Genomic DNA, 19,197 nt, shown 5'->3' on the forward strand with positions numbered 1-19,197 from the left:
AAAATCTCGCTCCTTTTCCCTCCCGCAGAGCTGCGATGCAGTCGGGCGGCGAACAGCTCCACTGGAGCCTGGTGCTGGGCCACGGTGCCGTCGCTTTACCTCGTCAAACCCTAAAGCGGCAAAACCCTTTCCCAAACGCAGGATCTCCGGTTTATTATTTTTGTCTACTGTTTTTAATACACGAGAGAAGAGCATCTCATCACCTCATTTGGAGCTTTTTAAAGAATCAGAGAGGTCAAATTAACCTGAATAGTCAGTTTGAAATAAACCCCAATTTCTACAATGCAAAGTAAACCGAAGGCGGGAGAGGTCTAGTTCATAAGCCCCAATTCCTTTATAACATTTTCCAGTAAGAACTACAGACATGAAGTGTGCAGTGCTCATCCTAACTTTAAGAAACTTTAAGAAGTTTCTTGCTTACTTAATGCCTTTTAAAACAAGTCCAGGATTGTGCCTTTCACATGTTCAAAGTTTTAAATAAAAGCTGTAAGCACGTGTCACCTCCGCTCCAGAGAACAGCCACTGCTAGCCCACGCGCTTGGCCGCGGCGTCACCTCCTCGTGCCCTGCTGCCTCCTCCTGGGCCACAGAGCACCGCTCATTGCAAAATTACTGATGTATCTTACAAAGAACAATTCACTATCTGTGGAATTTACCAGGGAGACACTGAAGCCCACCAGGACACACAAGTAGTTGATTCTCCCAGGACTTTGCTGAGTTTACCCCAGGGGAAATAAAGATATTTTACAGCCAAAAGCATGCCTAGCAACTTTCAAAATAAAGACAGTGTTTACAGGAAGAGGAACGTTCCCCCATACAATTCAGATGCCACTTGGAATGACTAATGAGACAAGATTCCCACATTTCTAGGTCTATCGCACTAAAGATCACAGCAAAATCCCAGCCAGGATGATAGGCAGCAGCAGAAACGAGCTGAGCACACGGGCAGTTTCAGGGCACCACCCTAGCCTACCCAGGCAGGCTAAGGAGGGAAGAGAAGATATAAAGAGCAAAACCAGTACACGCCACCTGAAAACTAATACCATTTAGGCTTAGCTCTGTTGCTCTGAGAAACATTACAAGATGAACTTTTAAGACAAGAAAATGCTACACATTCCAGGCTAAGGAGAAGCGAAGACAGTTTGCTTTTACTATAAAAAAAGATTTACTATTTAGGAAAAATAAAACCCAAACAAACATGAACTACAGAAACTTCTACCTACATCTAGGTCTTTTAATTATTAAAACATAGCTCATGTCTGAGCTGTAACTATATAAACATCTGATTAGAGAAGCAGGCTTGGGGCTGTGGTGTTTTGTCTGTTCTCATGTTCAGTAAATGCCTACTCTGTGCCAATTAAAACAACAGGGTTGTACTTTACCGTTTGCAAGGCCTTGTCTTTCCTTTCTGTTGCCAGTGAATCATGTGTCGGGTTGCTCTGTGCATATTCCATGTTCAAATGCAGGAGTCTTTGCACCATACAAAATCGTGATGGCATTCTCCCTTCTGACCGCAACTAGCGCTGAAATGGTTTTTAGGGTATAGATGATAAAAGCCGTGTTTTATCAGATGATCTGTTGTGATTATCTGTGTGCACATGGATGGAAAGGAGAGCACACAATATATATATATATATATATATATATATATATATATATATATATATATATACATATATTCTTTAGTATGGCATTCAGGGCGGAGATACAGCTCCATACAGAAGCATGATGAAACCATATATAGAAGTGAGATGACATCCTCCTTTTGGTGACAAGGCCAAGTAACACTAAAAGGACAATTTGAGGCACAGATAGTATAAACTGTGTTTGATCTGCTGATCAGATATGATCAGCTATGTGAACACAGAAGAAAACAGCAGCATGGCACTCACATATATCCTCCAGCAGTGGGAGCAGGTCTCATTTAACTGATGTCCAATGGACATCAGATGCTAATTTGGCTGCGCCATACTTGAGAATCGTTGTTTCAGACAGATACTCCCCTTCAATTTATAATTTTCCTTTTATATGTCTATTGTCATTATTCTCTTATGCAGCACAGTGACAGATTTGAAGTGGTGTTCTTGCTATTGCTGACACAATTTAAAAATCTGACAGCTGCTAATCATTTCTCATTTTTGCAGATCCGGAGTCAGATGAAATGAGCCTTGTTCTATGCCTAATGCTTACAGCAGCAGAACACTGATCTTAAATAGCTCTTATTCCTAACACTTGTATCTCTGAAAAGGTCCTGGATATTTCAATTCTCTCTTTCTGTGGCTACAGGTAACACTCAGGTAGACTTCTCAAGTATTCCCTCCCTGCTTGTGAACTCTGCTTGGGCAAATGAATTCCAGGTGAAAGCTCAAAGGCTTACTCAGTCACTAACTGACCATCCAGAAGAATTTTTTTAATGATTAAATCAAAATATACAGCAATCCAAGGTGTTTAATTTTTCTAAAAATAAGAAAGCAAGATCAGAAATACTTAAAATGAACTAAATGGAAACAAGCTTTGTAAGAAGTTTATTTTTCTGTGGCCATTATACAAAATAAGCAGCCAGAGCTGCCATTTTGTCCTTGGGTTTCTTTGGATTGAGTCTTCCTCCAGGCCTCCGGCCTTTCCCTCTTCCCCGGCCTTGCCTTTTTCCCTGTCCTCCACGGTGCATGGGGTGCCTCATGGCTGCGTGCTTCAGCTCCACCAGATCTTGAAACACAGGATCACAGAATACGCAGCCCGAATGCTGGGTCTCATCACCAGGAAGGGGAGATTTGGCTTTGTTAAAATCTACGTCCACAAGGGCTGCATCACACGAGTCGCAGGTCTCTGGCGACACTCTGACTTTGTGGGCATTCTCGAAGAAGTGTACAATCACATTGCATTTGTTGCAGGCCATCTTCCACTTGGGACCTGATGTTGAGTCTAGCACCAGAACCCCATTTTCACATTCAACGCACTGCCCAATTCCAAGCATGCTCAGAGAATGCTGGCACGTGGGGTGGGTGCATTCATTGCAGCCCATTCCTGAGGGAAAAAGAGTAAAACTAGACCACGAGAAACCCTCTGTACCGCCACTGCCCATCTGGCAGGAAGTGAGACACAGCTTAACATGTTATGTGTTTTCTAAAGCACTACAAAACAGAACCACTCCACAAAAGGCAATCTGCCTTTGCTCAGATCTGGAGTAACCTCTGGCTCCAAAATGTTTCTATAATGGCTTTCAGAATTGCCAGAGAATGCCACTGTACAGTACAGGCAGTAAGACTATGTCAACAAGGAAAACACACAATTTTCAACAAAATATAATGGTTGTTTCACTTCATTTTTAGACTATATGCTGTTTGCATAAGACATTTTTATTTAAAAAATGGTAATAAAAAGATACCAGAAAGCTCCCGATAGTCAGAGCTTCTAAGTATTAAGTTTTGTCTTACAGTTAACAGACTTACTGCAACTTTTACCCCTTCTTACACCCTTCAGTGGCATTTGACACCATCTACCTCGGTACTAAAACAGGATTTTCCTACTCTTAGACTAGACCTTAAACTACAGTCCCATATATATACCAAGCACCCCTATATTTGCAACTTAACCTTGTCAGAATCACTGTCTTGCACTACATATCGAGTGCTAGGAAGGTCACCTACTGTGCATGCAAAAAAATTAGTTTGTTTTATTTATCTTGTAATGGTCCCTCCAACAATCTGAGCAAGTGTTTTACAAAAGTTTAAAAATATGGTTCTATGACTAATAGTAAAGGGCTTTTTTTTTAACCCTTCCACATTAGTGATTTTAGAGACAACTTTAAAAACAATTAATCTTGTAATATTTGATTTATGCATAAACCTTAACCGTTTTAGTGAAAAAAAGCTTTCACTAGATTTCAGAGCTACTGAAATAAAAAGAATAATTTAAAATTGACCATTCTAATCCTTTTTCTGCCTTGTAGAAAATGAAGCAAGAGTAGCATCTCTCAGACTCAGTAAAATGCACAAGGAAATTTCACAAAGACAATTAACATTTGAACTAAATCCCTGTAAGGCAGGGATTCATCAGAGAAATCCTATGAGATACCAAGCCCAGAAATTTACTATTCAGAATTAATATTCTCAAATCAAGCTGTTTATTTCACTACTTTACACACATATCCTAAAGGATTTCACTGCCATGGCTGATTTAACCCATTTTTGCTAAAATACTCCTCATTTATTCCCAATAAAACTATTGGCCTTTTGTCCATGTACAAAATCTTTGGAAGTGTTTGCTAGTGCTGATTAAAGGCAAAAATAATATTGTTCGGAAATAGCTTAACTAATAAATTTTGATCAGTGAGTTTGATGCGAATTTTAGGTATCTAATTTGAACAGCACTTTATATTAAGCAACATTGATTGATAATACTAAAAACACACTGAATAGACTGCACATAAACTATTTCACACGAGGCTGATCCCTGTATGTCTACAGAAATCTTACCTTTTTTCATGTCCCTGAAGGGAGGATGGTTGTAACAGTATGGACAGAGTGGATAGCTTTTTCCTCTGGATCCAGATGACCACAACACCAGTTCAAAGTCATCTAAGGGGCAACGCAACTCTTTGTAGAGCTTGATGGTACCATTCTGTGGGAGACTGTAGGTGTCATCACAGTGAGAACAATGCAGACGGCTTGGCTTGGCCTGAAAATAAACACAAATCTCCACAACTGTATTGACAATACAGTTCAAAACTTTCAGGAATCCAGTTGTGACTGCTCTCTGGTTTGTTCTCATGGAAAACTCAATAACAGAAAAGAGATTTCTACTCAATATCCTCCAGTAAGTGAAGTTTAAAATACAAGCACGAGATGAACTTACCTGAATATACTTCATAAAACGATGGCATTTGCCACAGCGGGAAAGAGGTTTACCCGTGGCAGCTAAAGGTGAAAAAGACACTTCCATCAGCTCATCCATACCTGCAGAAGAGAAAAATCATATTGATGTAAAATTGTCTGATGAGCCTGTGAAATAGTAATGAGAATCAATACTCACAATGCTCCTCCTTGTTTAGGAACATTTTTTAAATACGCTACGTGTTGCAATGAGCATGCAAATACACTAGGCAAGAACTTCAGCTAGTACAAAGGTTTAGAAATCTCACCACTAGACAGTCACAAAATACATCTAAAGTAAGTATCTGGACACATGACTGACTCCATTTCTTTTTGGAGAACAACTTAATTTGACCAGAAACTCCCAGGCCTGAACAACTTTTAGGGAACTCAAACATTTAAAAGTAACCTAAAATATAAGTATTTTCTACTAGCATTTTTGCTACAATTCAGCAGTAGGAGAGAATTTCACGTGTAAAGGGTTTTACCTGCAATAGAATCCACAAAATAGTGAAATTTCCTTTTGAAGATGTCAAGAGTGTGTTCCAGGACCTGATGATAATTTGCTTTACCCAGAGCTATTAAGTTGAGTTGCTTCTCTACAGCACTGCGGATTGTAGGAAGAACCAATTCTGCATCTAACAGAAAATCAAAGACAGAAGCAATGGAAAAGCAGCAATTAAAAAAGGAAAAAAAACCAAAAAAACAAATGAGGGTAGGAAGCTGACCATAAATTGACATCAAAATAAACAAACAAACAAGTTTTAACTATTATAGTCTTTAAAACTAGAAATACTTTTCTAGATGTGTCATTTCAGACAGAAATACTCTTTATACACTGACAACAGCCCTTGACATACTGAAGTGATAGGTGAGAGGATACAGGGAAGAAAAAAAGAGCATTAACTGACCTATTTTGTAATAGCCATGAACCAGAACAATGCCAAGGTTTGTAGGCTTCAGTCTCCGACCACTCTCCACTGTAACATAGTTTCGCTGGCAAATGTTGTTAATGTGGACTGGAATACTCGCATCAGTTCCTGCCACACACAAAAAATATACCCATCTTGAACAAAACAAAGTTTCGATTGAATTATTCATTTCTGACTTCTCTTTTCTGTTTTTTTTTTTTTTTTTTTTTTTTTTTGGTCAGATTGTAGTGCTTTCTAAAACAGCTTAAAATTTCAGGTACCTTTTTCCTGTTATCCAGTTTCCAGTTGCTGATTTCTCTTTTATCTAGCAATTCACATGTTCCTTTGCAGTTCTGAGAATTCTGAAACGTATGATTTAACCTTAATCCTTTCACCTCTTCCAGAGAATTACTATTGTGAAGGTAGCTATTCTAATAATCACTTCCTCTGGAAAAATACAGTGGAGTAAGAGACTATGTTCATTTGGACTGAACACATTAGTTTATGAAAATGCATTGGGAGAAGCAAGCTATATTAAAGAAGAGAGGTAGTATTGTCGTAAAATGTGTAATAAGATATCCAAGAACTATCAGAGTCAGCAAAGACAAGGCAAACTGTAAGGACAGGAAGACATTCCCAGTAACGTGGGGTGCATTCTTCCATACAACATCAACTCTATCTGACAGAGAAACGACAATGATGGATTACAAAAGGATGCCTCTAGCCAGAAACTATGCATAAGAGTAAGAAAGGGAAAGCAATATGCAGGGAGAGGATCTACAGTCCACTAAGAGGTGCTACAGGCATTCCGGTTTGAGGGGAAACAGGTACCATTACTGTACCTATTCAAATGAATACCAAAAGGTTATTACCGACAGAGACAGCGACTCAGCTGAGGAGTGACTCAGACTCTGCCCTCTTGGCGGATGTACTACAGGATAATGTAAGCGAAGCCAGTTCCTACCAATGCCATGCTTTTCCATCAGAGTGATAAGTTCTGCTTCAGTCAGGTAGTCAGGAGGACTGGTTTGCTTTTCCAGCAGTTTTATTTCACCAATTGGAAAAACATCTCCTCTCTCACAGTGGGGGAGGCTCTCTTCCAATGGGATGCTGTGCCAAGGCATAATTTCTGTGAAACCTGTAAGTGAAGGAAAAAAGAAAAGAAAAAAAAAAAAAAAAGAGGAAAAAAAAGCCCATTCACCTCCACAACTTTGAAAAAGAACAAGGAAAAGGTGTCTCATTTTGACTTGGGTTAACCTGGGCGGCATTATACAGATCAAAGCTGAGAAGCTGCCTGCCACACCACATAGAAGATAACCAATACTGAATAACACTGAGTTTACTGAGGAAATACTATACCAACAGGACTTGTCTACTATTCCACAGCACCATCTCTATTTTGTGAGTGACTTGAGTCAGGCAGATGTACAAAAAGAGTTTTACTGCTCTATGCTTTACTTGAATGAAAGCACGATGCAAGTGTGGCACTACATCTATTTTTGAGACTATTACATGAAAAATATGATATGCTAGAAAATGTAACAGCAGTACAGAAATGAAGACAAAGATTTGGTATTTGCTACCTTGGTATCTCAAAAACATCTTCACAATTTCCCCAAACTTCACTTTTACACACTTTCAATGTATTAAAGGGAAGAATAATAATCTATATCTAACCATTTACTCCTTTATTAGTCTCACCTGGTGAAGTTACCACTTTTCCGATACAGGTAAAACGTTCAGGACCGATACTGAAAGAAATGGTGGTTTGTAGGTATTTGCAATCAGCACTGACAGTGGCAATGAAATGTCTAGTTATATACTCATACAGTCGCCATCCATCTCCACCTGAGGATAAACAACAACATCTTACATGCAAAACCTAAGTTCTGAAGCTTTACATAACATTTGCACTAAGTACCACCATATTTCCACTGGTATCACAGGAAAAACTGGTACCTAAAAGAAAATAAATTCCAAAGGTACATTCAGTTTCCCCTTTAAAATTTCCTGCCTGCAGACTCTGATATGTTAGAACTCTGCACCATATTAACTTTGTATTACTTAAACACATTCTCAACTAGTTTTCCTGAAATAGCACTGACATAAACTGTGATACCATAGACATGAGCTGTGCCAGTCTCTTCCTACAAGTGTGTAGCAACACCTGCATGCACTTGCTCTTGGAGAAAGGCTGCTCATTAAGCCAGCCCAGTTCCTAATTTTGCAGTGCATTCTAATGACTGGATGACACAGAAAAACAACTCACTTAAAGACATACGAACAATAACAAAATGCTGACTTCGTGCAATAAGCTACTGCTTTGTGCCATTGAAGATTTCCCTAATTTAAATCCTTAAATAGAATCCTAATGGCCACTGCAGTTTTGGGCAACCTGAAGTTCTACAAGAGATCACTCTGTAAAATGCTACTTATTAATACTAATATATGTACACTTCAAAGCAAAGTTTCCTTTTCAGAATTTACAGTTAGGAAATCAAGTACAGCAAGGCTTCTAATTCCTAGTCTTGTGTTTTGGTGGGTTTTGTGTATTTTATCTTGCTATGCATATAGAAATCTCACATGACCATTCAGTATCCCATACAGTTACTCAAAGTTTTACCACGTTTGTTTTCTCATACGAGAGATTTTCACTGGTTCACGAAAGACAGGTGTGAGTTTTCTAAAACAATCTTAGCTATTGCTAATAAACAATATTATACATTCACTATATTTTCTTTTAATGATAAAATCCCCTTTTGAGGGATCACAGCATACATAAAGTCAAATGTTACATTTTAATATAAAAAAGAAGTAATTGAGACTAAATTTAAAGGCATTTTAGGCTTGATTTCAAACACAAATATAAAATAAATTAAATGCTTGCAAGCTACTATTCTGCAGCAAGTTTCTCCTAGCGAAAGTAGGCATTTTGGTGTTAGGCTGGCTATTTCTTGTTCTTAGCAGATACTATGGTCTCTAGATCAATTATTGAAGAGTAGACCAGCTCTGAACCTCACTGACATCAGAAGTTTGAGTTAAGATAAAATCTGCTCTCACCTTCCTGCTAGTTGAATAATTACATTTTCTACAACAACTTAAGAGATTTTCAGACTGGCTCCTATATCTCAAAAAGCTAATTTCCTTGTATAGTGTTAGAACACTACACAAGTTTTCCTTTACCTAATTCTGCTTCTGTCGCAGCTCTCATTGGTGTGATGGGAGGATGGTCCCCTGCATCATGGCCCTTCCTCGGACGATTAATACCTTCTGATAGCAATGCTTTTACCTGAGTGAAGGAAGAGAGAGAAAAAACAGGCTGCAGCAAGGAACAAGTTTATCTCATTAGGTTAAGAAACTTTTCAGATCAAATCCATAACAATACAATGCCCAGAAATGAAAGTAGTTACAGATATTTATTGCTTGCACAGATCTACAGATCACCATATATCAGATATGACATTTCCTAAAACACAGGCTACAGAATGAATTGTTAAAACAATACAGGTTTAGCTTCATGTACTCACAGTTTCTGCCCAATAAGGATTATTAGCTTGTTGTCTCAAACACCCTTTCAAGTCAAAGTTTTCTGGATAATGAGTAGTTTCTGTTCGAGGGTAGCTAATATAACCCTGAGTATAAAGACGTTCTGCTATTTGCATGGCATGTTGCGGACCCATTCCTGGGACGGGGTAGGAGAAAACAAAATCATGATCACAGCAACATGCAGATGATTTTATATGTTGCATCTGAAAGAATACTCTATCAAAGCATTTAAACTCTGGTCTGCCCTTTCTACAAGAGTTGTCACCTTGATCTCACCCAACACTTAGCTCTCAACAAGCTTTCTAAACTTGCCCTCCCCCCAGAATTACATATTTATTAAGGGAAGAGGATGCCATCAAAAATATATGTGATGTATCCTTGATTATTTGATTTGAGAACCTGAAAATATTTTGTTTTAAACCAGTCCGAAAACCTGAACTTTTACACATACCTAAAGCAGCACTGGCCACTCGTAGCATTTCTACTGTGTTCAGAGCCAGCGGTCTCTGCTTCACCTTCTCTTTTTTACTCACAGACTCTACCTAGAAAAATAGTATTTTCCCAATAAATGTTCTGAAGTTTGGTACCTGTAAATATTTAATTTTCATGATGTCTATAAACATGTTCCATAGCTAACATTACATATTCTTGTCATTATCTGTTTTGTTCTCTTAGAACAGTAACTTGCAATATATTTTTACTTCCAAAAATCTGACTGGAAACAATTTTAGCAAATTCTAAAAGGACATTCCTAAGATGCCTTTCTGCTAGGCACTAGAGACACTCGTAACTGGGAATGCAGCAAGGTAGCTTATCGCTATCTTTACTTCCCATTTACCTCAAAGTAGTTTCAGTACTACAAGGATTTAGTGCTTAATCCAAGTAATGGTCTTAACTATAAGAATCCAGACTTTTAAAAGCTTCATGCAGTCTTTGAACCTTGACGCCTGTAAGCACTTAAATCCAAACGTACTATCAAACAAGTATTGAACAGAACAGAATTAGAAGTTAATTGGCTATAAAGACTGTACCATGTATATGATTAAAAATTTAACTGCAGGAATATTGCCACATAAGTAATTAAATTCTGATTTATACAACGTCTCATGGGAAATGAGAGGTCTGCTTGGAGAGATCTGAACAGTATTTCTCAGCAGGTTTAGTAATGAAGGCTTCCTATCATGAGTGATGATCATTTCCAAAGTCAGTATTAAAAAGGGGCTACTGTTGGGATGACCAAAGTAGCATAATATGTACTACCATCAAAAACCTTTGGTCTTTTATTCTGTTTATAAAAGTTAAATGGAATAAAAAACAACATACAGATGATATTCTACACAGATGAAATTCTATACTCTTAAAAAAGAAATTAAGAAACCAACACACTACAAAGGAAGTATCTTCCCTATATGAAATATGGCTCTACTGACACTCAGTGAATATTCCCACCTTTGCTTCTTTTTCCATCTTTGTTATATTTAGGAACATTTGAGCAATCTCACGATCAAACACCCTCACTCTATCCCAATCCAAAGTGAGAGAACTTTCTTTTTCAGGGTTTACCTAATGAACGAAAAAAAGTCATCAACACCAACAATACTACTAAAAGGGCAAGAGCACACATTTGCAACAGTAATACAGAAAGCAGACCCTAATCCCTGTGCTATGACACAAGTGTTCCAAACTTGCAGCTGAACTGTTTTTCACATGGGTTTTCGAGAAAGATGGAGTACTTGGAATTCTGGGGTCAAGAGACTGAATGGAATTATTCTTGCAAACAGCTAAAATACTACTATACTTATCTGTAATGCTGGAAACAGTCAAGGCCGAAAACTTTATCATTTTGATTTAGCAAAATGAATTCTCTGTATTAGAAGCAAACTGTAACTTGATCACATTTTAAGTCGCATGTACCAAAATAAATATGAACCAACCATCATGACAGGTTGAAATTCTCCAAAAGCAGGCATCAAATATTTCCTAGCACTACACACACGAAAGGGAATTATCAAAGAAAACAGACAATAGTAGACACAAATTTCATCTTTTTATTTTAAAATCTAAAAATGGCAACTTTTTAATTTCTCTCCCTTATTTGTTAAAAAAAAAAATCCTTACAATCAGAAACAGTAAAACTGTTCTGAGTTGTTTGCAGAGCTTGGAGAGGAGCTAGGCTATAAAACTGCCATAAGTTGCCAAAGTATTCAGTGGACTCAATTGCCAATTAACACAATGAGCATTTTATTTGCTTTAAAATTCCAATATTCAGCAATGCCAATGTTTGTTGGCAGCCTAATTAATTGCTGGATTCAAAATAACAACACAGTCAGTCCAAGGACCCCAGGGAACAAAAGCAAATTATTTTAAGTAGTCTTTCTGGCTGAGCCTAAGCTTGGATGGTTAGCATTGAAGTACTCTTACAAGCAGCACACAATAACCACCTTAATATTAAGCCGACATCCTGAAATCTGTTCTAGAGAGCGTGGTGACAAACATGTGAAGTGAATAAAAATACACTAGTAAATTGGATGCATTGTGAATTCTTGTCAGCAGCTGCAAATTTATGAATGGAGAAAATGAGAATATATGTAATTTTTCAGGTAAAAATATGTGTTCTTTGTACGCAAAACTTACTTTAGCTTGCAGCACCCAGTAAGTCTCCGGCTTAAATGACTGGATTTTGTCATGCCTTTCAACACAGAATCCAAGTGTTGGGGTCTGACATGGCCCAAAGGAGATGAGGGAGCTGTCGAGATTTCCATATTTCCCCTGAAAATATTTAGTCTGAAACCTAAGAGAGAAATATACCAGTTACAAGTGTGTTAGCGTATTTATTCCCACCAAAAGCCATAACTTCCCTGAACTTACACAGACATATATATGAATAATCTATCAAGTCATTCAAGTATTAGAAAAAAATATTCTAAAAATCATCAGATCTTAAACACTAACAAAGCTAATTATTTTGCCTCAGCAGAGACTTGTTTATTCCCAAAGAAGTAGGGAAGAAAATATAAAAACATATTATAGCTGCTGATAATAGCTTATCTGTCTCAGTTACAGCCATAGGTTTTTTTTTCTTTTTTTTTTTTTTTTTGTTTGTTTGTCAGTTTTTCTCTGCATTAAAGTGTTCAGTTTGGTGCTGAGGAGAATTAGCCACTAGCATTCTGAGACATATTTAATAGACCAGAGCAGCTTTTCTGAATCTTTCATAAACTGTTTGTAATCTACGCTATCACCTTGTAAACGCACAGCCAATTCTAAGATCCAGCTCCTGGCGGGCATCCACTGAAAGAGCTTCATTGCGATTGGGTTCTCCCAAGTGATTCATGGCATTGCAGATGTCTGTGTCAGTAATAGAACTGAATTTAGCTCTATAAATCGTCCGTTCAGTGCTACGAGGTTTGTTCATAACAGGAAGAACAGCATCAAGAACCTAATGAAGATCAGAAGTGTATTTTAAAAGTAATTGAAAGGTAAGAGTGTAAATTATTATTGCTCTCTAAAGAAAAAAAAAATGCCCTACAAAGTATTTGCCAACATGTAACTATTTTCTTCATTCAGTAAGATGTCATGCCAGTATGTTAACTGATAAGCAAAAGTAATATTGACTACACACTTAGAAGTGTATCAAGAACTAGTGTGATTGAAGAATTTATTTATTAAACAGCAGCTGCTGAAAGGGAAGCATTATTTCAGCTAAGTGCAAGGAAATTCTCCAGTGGAGCTGCAGCATCTTTTTGTGAATATGTTTCAGTTTCTATCTGGGTTTTCTTTTAAGTATTGCCAGGGCACAGTTACATTTAAACACTGTAATAATTAAATGCAAACAACTGATAAAATGTGCATCTTTTGTCTAAAGATAATTAAAAAATATTTTTTATGCAGCCTTCTAATAGTAGGATATCAAAAAAAAAATCTTTAGAGCAAAATTGTTAATTTTAATTGCATACTTTTTATGTGCAGAGTCCAAACTCCCCTTATGAATCTGCAATTAAAAGCAGCCTCTACACTCAAAAGCGTCTAACTGCCTAAAGCACAAAAGATGAGAGATATCCAAGTTTTACAAGGACAGCAAAATAGCTACTCCAGCTGTGAAATCTAGACTGATCTTCAAAACACTGGAATGTTTGAACATCTAAGAGATCTTATTATTCATCTCAGATGATCAATGTCTATGAAATTGGTTTATAATCTTTAACTGACATCTCACCATTCAATAACACAAGTTCTTCCAACAAGGCACTCCATGGCTTTAAAATCTATTAAACTTAGCTTGAATTTTATTGTATATCCATAGAACAGCATACTGATCGTACTGCATGTCACAGATGCTTATAATTATGGTAGTATAAAACCTAGAAATAGAACTCTTACTTCAAAACAGATGTTTTCTCCTTCCTTATCACAATCCAACCACAAGACAATACAATCACAGCCTCTTCCCTCCACCTGTGAGAAAAATTAGCACAATTCTTCAACAACTCAGAACAGCTACTTCTCCTCACTAACTGCAAGATTTTTGTTTCAATCTGAAGATAATTATTTCAGTCCTTTCACCTTTCCTTGCTGTAGTTTCCACATCTAAAAACAAACTAAAAAAAAAATCAAAACCTTTCCTAGCTCACAAAAGTATCACAAAATCAAATTTAATCTGAGAAGTACGTGGAATTCTAACACTAAGATCAGTTTTGTATCATAAACATTTTCTTTCCCAACAGAGTATTATTTTGTAAAAGCAACCATGCTACTGCTTTCCTCTGACAGAGGGACTTGTGGAAAGTCACCAATATAAAACAAACATTTTTAAGAAGCCATTTACAAACTAGGCCTTGCATGAGCTTTAAGAAGTAATGTGTCCAGTGTTCCAATTTTGAGAAGCAGAATATCAAGAGTCAAAAAACAGAAGACAGACCATTCAACAACGCAAAGATCTGAAACAGTTTAAGGACCAATGTAATTAATATTTAACTTGACAAAACGCTACTTCCTGCATTGTATGGCACATTACCAGACTCTGTCCACTTTTGGGAAGTAGTAAAAGATACCTACAGAATCAAACAGTAAACAATCTGCAATTTGAGAGATTTCATTCAGATGGCCTTCCTGCCTTGTTAGAGGGACGATACATAACAAATGTTTTGAAGGACATGGACTCCTTGGGCATTACCTTTCAAAAGAAAACTTATCTGTGGTGAAGACAGACTCAATTCCTTATTGTAAAGGAAAGCTAACTGACTTCTTACTCTAGGAGCACAGAGATGAGTACACTTCTGATTCTGAAATAGTGCTACGTAACCTGTAAGTAAAAAATTTAAAAAGCAAGGCTGATTCATAGCAAAATAGTATATTGTCCTTTGAAAATTATTAATAATTTTTGTGCTTTCCTCAATCACAGAATAATTTCACTTATTTTTCTTGGTAAAGTAAAAATAGGTCTCATTGCTTTGCATCCAACAGAAGAAGAATAGAGCTGATGAATGCCTCAAGATGGAATGTATCTCATAAGAGAGAATACCTGTAAAAATTTCACCATGGTCAGCTTGGGATTAGCTTCTTTCTTTTCTGTAGGGGCTTTGCTAAAAAGTTCTGCTGGATCCACTTTGTCCCAGCTGTTATATTTTCCTGAAAAATAGAGGTATATTAGTGAAAGTTATAAATTAAGTCCTTAGCTCTTTATGAGAATTGCAGCTATTACTTTGAAACGTGACATCTGAAGGGGGAAAAAAATGCTAGGCAACTTTCAGGAACAATAACGAGCTGTTAAAATACCTTCTGTTAGTACAACCAACTGACTTGGCCAAAGGAAGGAGCTTTTTCCTTGTTTTCACCATGCACATAAAACGTGCACGTTACAGTCTATTTTACAGTTCATTACATATGGCCAGTTATGTCTCAGCCCTACAAAAAAAAATGCCTGTCACAGAGCGTCGCGTGTGATCTTGTAGTATCAGTGCATTTGCTCATTTCTGTATCACTAAAGTAACAGTTAATAATATTATTCAGCAATTACGTGATGCTGTGCCTCTCTAATATACTGTGTAAACGATTCAAGTTAGTCCTCATAAAACTTGTGAGGTAGTTCGCATTAGAGGAAATAGTCACACAGCTACTTCAACACATCAAAGCAAGTTAGTGACAAGAACCCTTGCTCATAACACTTATCATTTCCCTACTCTACCATAATACATCATGATACTTTAAACAGTCCCCCTTTAGGCTCTGCATTCCTTAATTATCTTTCATCCAAGAACATCAAAACATTTTTACAGGCAACTAGCAAGCTGAGCTTCATCTTCCTTTATTTTCTGGTAACATCACTGCGACTCAGAAAAGATAAGTATTCTGCCTAAGGCAGTCATACAAGAAGTCAGCTACAGAACTAGAAACAAAAATCAGAACTGCTGACCATCAGTGAACCCTTCATCCTCATTTCCTCTCTAATCTTCTCTATCACTCTGAGTTACTTTCACAATTTGTATTTTTCCATTATATGTCCCAGACAGTTTTGCAAGTCATATCTGTTAAAAAGTGTTATGAACAGACATATACCTATGAAATCCAAAGTCATCACATGACCACACACCGATGTCATCTTGAAATGGACACTCTGCCCTACAAATGATCCAGTGTACTCGTGCACAGAACAGGCACCATTCAGGCCTTTGCGAGAAGACATATTTCCTGTGAGAATAAGAACATAAATATCAACAGGATAAAACAAACAAACAATTCAAAGAAGCACTATTTCCTGTGAAATTAACCCCCTTGCAGTTTTTTCTGGATCTCACAGCTATGATCTTTCCGACTACAGGCTTCTACTCTTCATCCAAGTTCTTCTCCAGCCAATTATCACTTTGGCCCTTTCTTATGGGATTTCCTTTTCAGTCGAAACTATCAAGAATCTCCCCTGTGTTTTTCTTCTGACCAGGAAATCCTCACAAAAAGGCTGCTTCTTTTCTGGATCAGAACAGCCATACTCATTCTGTTTTCCACATGGTTCATAAAATATTTCTTAAAAAAATGTCGGAATAACAACTTGCTACTTAACCAGCGCTTTTTAAAAACTGCATTAACGCACACTGCTGCTACGTAAAATAAAAGCGGGCTCTTTCATTCTTGAACAGGTGTTAGCAGATAAGAACAACCAAAACGTGGCGTTTTATTCGCCGGGCAGGTACTTGACGCGCTGGAACCCGCCCGAGGACGGCGCCCGCGGGGCGGCCGCCCCAGGGCCGTCGGAGCGGCTCTCCGCGGCGTTCCCACCCCGCTCCGCCCGCGGCCGCGCTGCTCGGCCCTGCCCGGCTGCGGCGCGTTTCCTCAGTGCGGCCCGGCACAGCGCCCAGGCCGGCAGCGCGGTACGGGGCGGCGGGCGGCGGCCTTCCCCCCTACCCCGCGAGAGGATCTTGGCGATGGACTGAGCCAGGGAGGGCTTCTCGGCCACCATGAGCACCGTCTTCATCGCCGCCGGGGACGCGCCGCCGGGCGCCGCTCGACCCGGCGTTCCCGGAGGCCGCAGCGCTCCGCTCAGCGACGCGAACCTGCTCCCGCGGCGCCACGTCTCAGCCTGAGGAGAGAGACCGAAAAACGGCGTTTACCGCGGGGAACCGCCCGCGGGGGGAGAGACGAGCCCGAGGAGCCGCGGCAGCGCCTCACGCCGCAGCTCCTCCCGGCGCCCGCGCCCGCCGGTTCGAGTCCCCCGCGGGGAGGCGGCGGCGGCGCTGCGCTGCCCCGCCCGGGGCGGGAACCGGCCCGGCCCGGCCCCGCCGAGGCGAGGCGCGCGGCGGCCGCTCCGCTCCGCTCCGTTCCCCTCCCGCCCCGGCCGCCGCCGCCGCGCCACAACCTCCGCGAGCCGCCATCGCCTGCGCTTGCACTGCCGGGTCAGGGAGCCGGAAGGCGGCGGGCGGGCAGCGCCGCCCCGGCGGAGGAGCGGGAAAGGGCGGGCGCGGCGCTTCCCCCCCCGCCGCGCCGCCGGGCGGGGCGCGTGTGAGGGGGAAGCGGGGTCGGTGTGGGGGGCCGTGGGGCGGCAGAGGGGCCCGGGCCCGCCCTCGCCCGCGGGGCGGCCGCTCCGGCGGTGCCGGAAGAGCCGGGGAGCCGCGGCGGCGCGCGGGCCGGGCCGGGCCGGGCCGGGCCACGGGCCTGCGGAGCCCGGCGCTGCCCGCCGCCCCCCGCAGCGGGAGCCGGGCCTCCGCGGGGCTGCGCGGCTCGCCGGGAGCGCGGAGCCGGAACGCGGGCGGCAGTCGCGGCCTCCCCCTTCGTTATCCTGCTTTTTGCACGGCGTAAAAACCGCTTTATACGCTGCCGCAAAAGCAGCCCGAGAAGAGTGAGGTCTCCATGAGGGAAATGGAGAGCTACAGAGACTCTGCTGCTGGCTTCGCCTCAAAAAGTGTAAATAATCAAACATGATCTGAGAAATCAAGCCTATTTATGGGTTTCTAATAACCCCCTTTCCCATTACAACCCACATTTCCATCTCTGTTTTAAACTCCATGCAGGGGAATTGAATAGAGCAGTGAAGATAGTACTTTCTCACTCAAAACCTTAATTTCGGTCATAATAAATGAAAATTACTGACCTCAAAGGAGAGCGCCGTACAGCAGGGCACCTGGGCAGGGCGGCCTCGGCCCAGGAGAGGGCAGCTGCACACGTGCGCACGCACCTCTCTGATCCCTGTCCTGTCCTCTTGCACAAATAAACTCTATTCCTCTAACAGGCTGAACAGGAATGTTTCTAAACGCTTTGGTGATCCTCACGGTAAGCATGTGAATACAGTTCCCAATAGCAATAGGAAATACATAAGTTCACAGTAGGGAATTGATGTTAGATATTAACCGGACACCAAAGCACCAGAAAAAGTTAGTGCCAGTGTTCGCTTCTCCCAATCCACGCACAAAGTTCTGCCACTGGAACCAAAAAGCCAGTTTTGTACTCACTCCCGTAGATGAGTCCAACTATTAACTGATTTCTCCCTCTGACTTTAAATTTGGTTGTCATCAAATGTACAAACAAAATGGATGTAATCAGACTCCTATAAGAAAATACATGTGCAAAAGCTGAGTCTGTTTTATTCAAGTAACTTATGTTAAACCAGTGCAACTGCGCAGAGCCCATAATTCATTTTCTAGTTTCCATAAACTCAGACTCGCAGTATAAATAGTCTCTGTCACGAACACCAACTCCTTCAATGCAAAGAAATTTGTCCCAGGACTGCTAGGAGCCACCTGATTTCCTTGCACATCAATCCTGAGTTCTGAAAAATCTTGGATTTATATCAAAAATTTGTGAAAAAATGCATTTTCCCTTGTTAAATTTTAGTTGGACATTGATTGCTCCTTTAGAATAGAGAGAAAGAGAGGAAGGGAGTGGAAGGGGAAGAGGCAGCCCGGGTACAAGCACACCGTTCACCTCCCATTCCTTCAGTTCGGGGCAGAGGGGTGTCCGGAGCCAGCTCTCGCCCCCCTCCAGGCCAGGCCCTTTTCCAGGGCCGCACAGGGGCAGCAGAGGCCCTCCTCCCTCACTGCCGTCCCCAAGGATGCTGGGCCCCGCTAAGGAGGTTTTATCAGCGGATCGGGGCAGCTTTCAGCCTCTGTACAGCCTCTTCTACACGCCCTGAAATGTTTCAGTCAGGTGAAGTGCTGAAGAGTGAAGCCCCAAGTAGATGAGCTTTATAAAACCTTTGTGCAGGAGCTCCACTCCCTAGTTTTACCCCTGTAGCGCACATCTCATTCCCAATGTTTATAGCTCTTCTTTCCAAGAGTTGCTCAGATACCATGCAAATCCAGAGAGAAAAGATTGGGAAGCAGCCAGGAACAGCATGTATATCGTCATCACACTGTCTAGAATAAAAAGGAACAAATTCACCTTCAATGA

At 40.6% G+C, this 19,197-nt stretch overlaps 1 protein-coding gene across 2 annotated transcripts; it reads right to left on the bottom strand.

Annotated features, from left to right (window-relative positions):
- Positions 1-2,497: 2,497 nt before the first annotated feature.
- On the bottom strand, positions 2,498-17,204 carry TOP3B (DNA topoisomerase III beta). 2 transcript variants are annotated; one of them, XM_062590309.1, is made up of 18 exons: positions 17,171-17,204; positions 16,720-16,894; positions 15,880-16,011; positions 14,846-14,952; positions 13,705-13,779; positions 12,567-12,763; positions 11,962-12,118; positions 10,777-10,890; positions 9,779-9,869; positions 9,309-9,463; positions 8,965-9,070; positions 7,483-7,629; positions 6,746-6,919; positions 5,782-5,910; positions 5,359-5,508; positions 4,854-4,954; positions 4,475-4,676; positions 2,498-3,023 (listed from the first exon to the last, which is right to left on the bottom strand). In XM_062590309.1, the coding sequence occupies exons 2-18, from the start codon at positions 16,787-16,789 to the stop codon at positions 2,542-2,544; spliced, it is 2,589 nt and encodes an 862-aa protein (XP_062446293.1). In that variant the 5' UTR covers positions 16,790-16,894; positions 17,171-17,204; the 3' UTR covers positions 2,498-2,541. The 2 variants fall into 2 exon arrangements, with proteins under 2 accessions (XP_062446293.1, XP_062446294.1); XM_062590310.1 differs by lacking the exons at positions 9,309-9,463; positions 9,779-9,869; positions 10,777-10,890.
- Positions 17,205-19,197: the final 1,993 nt, after the last annotated feature.

Source organism: Rhea pennata, chromosome 17 (assembly GCF_028389875.1).
Source record: "Rhea pennata isolate bPtePen1 chromosome 17, bPtePen1.pri, whole genome shotgun sequence".
In the NCBI taxonomy this organism is placed as follows: domain Eukaryota; kingdom Metazoa; phylum Chordata; class Aves; order Rheiformes; family Rheidae; genus Rhea; species Rhea pennata.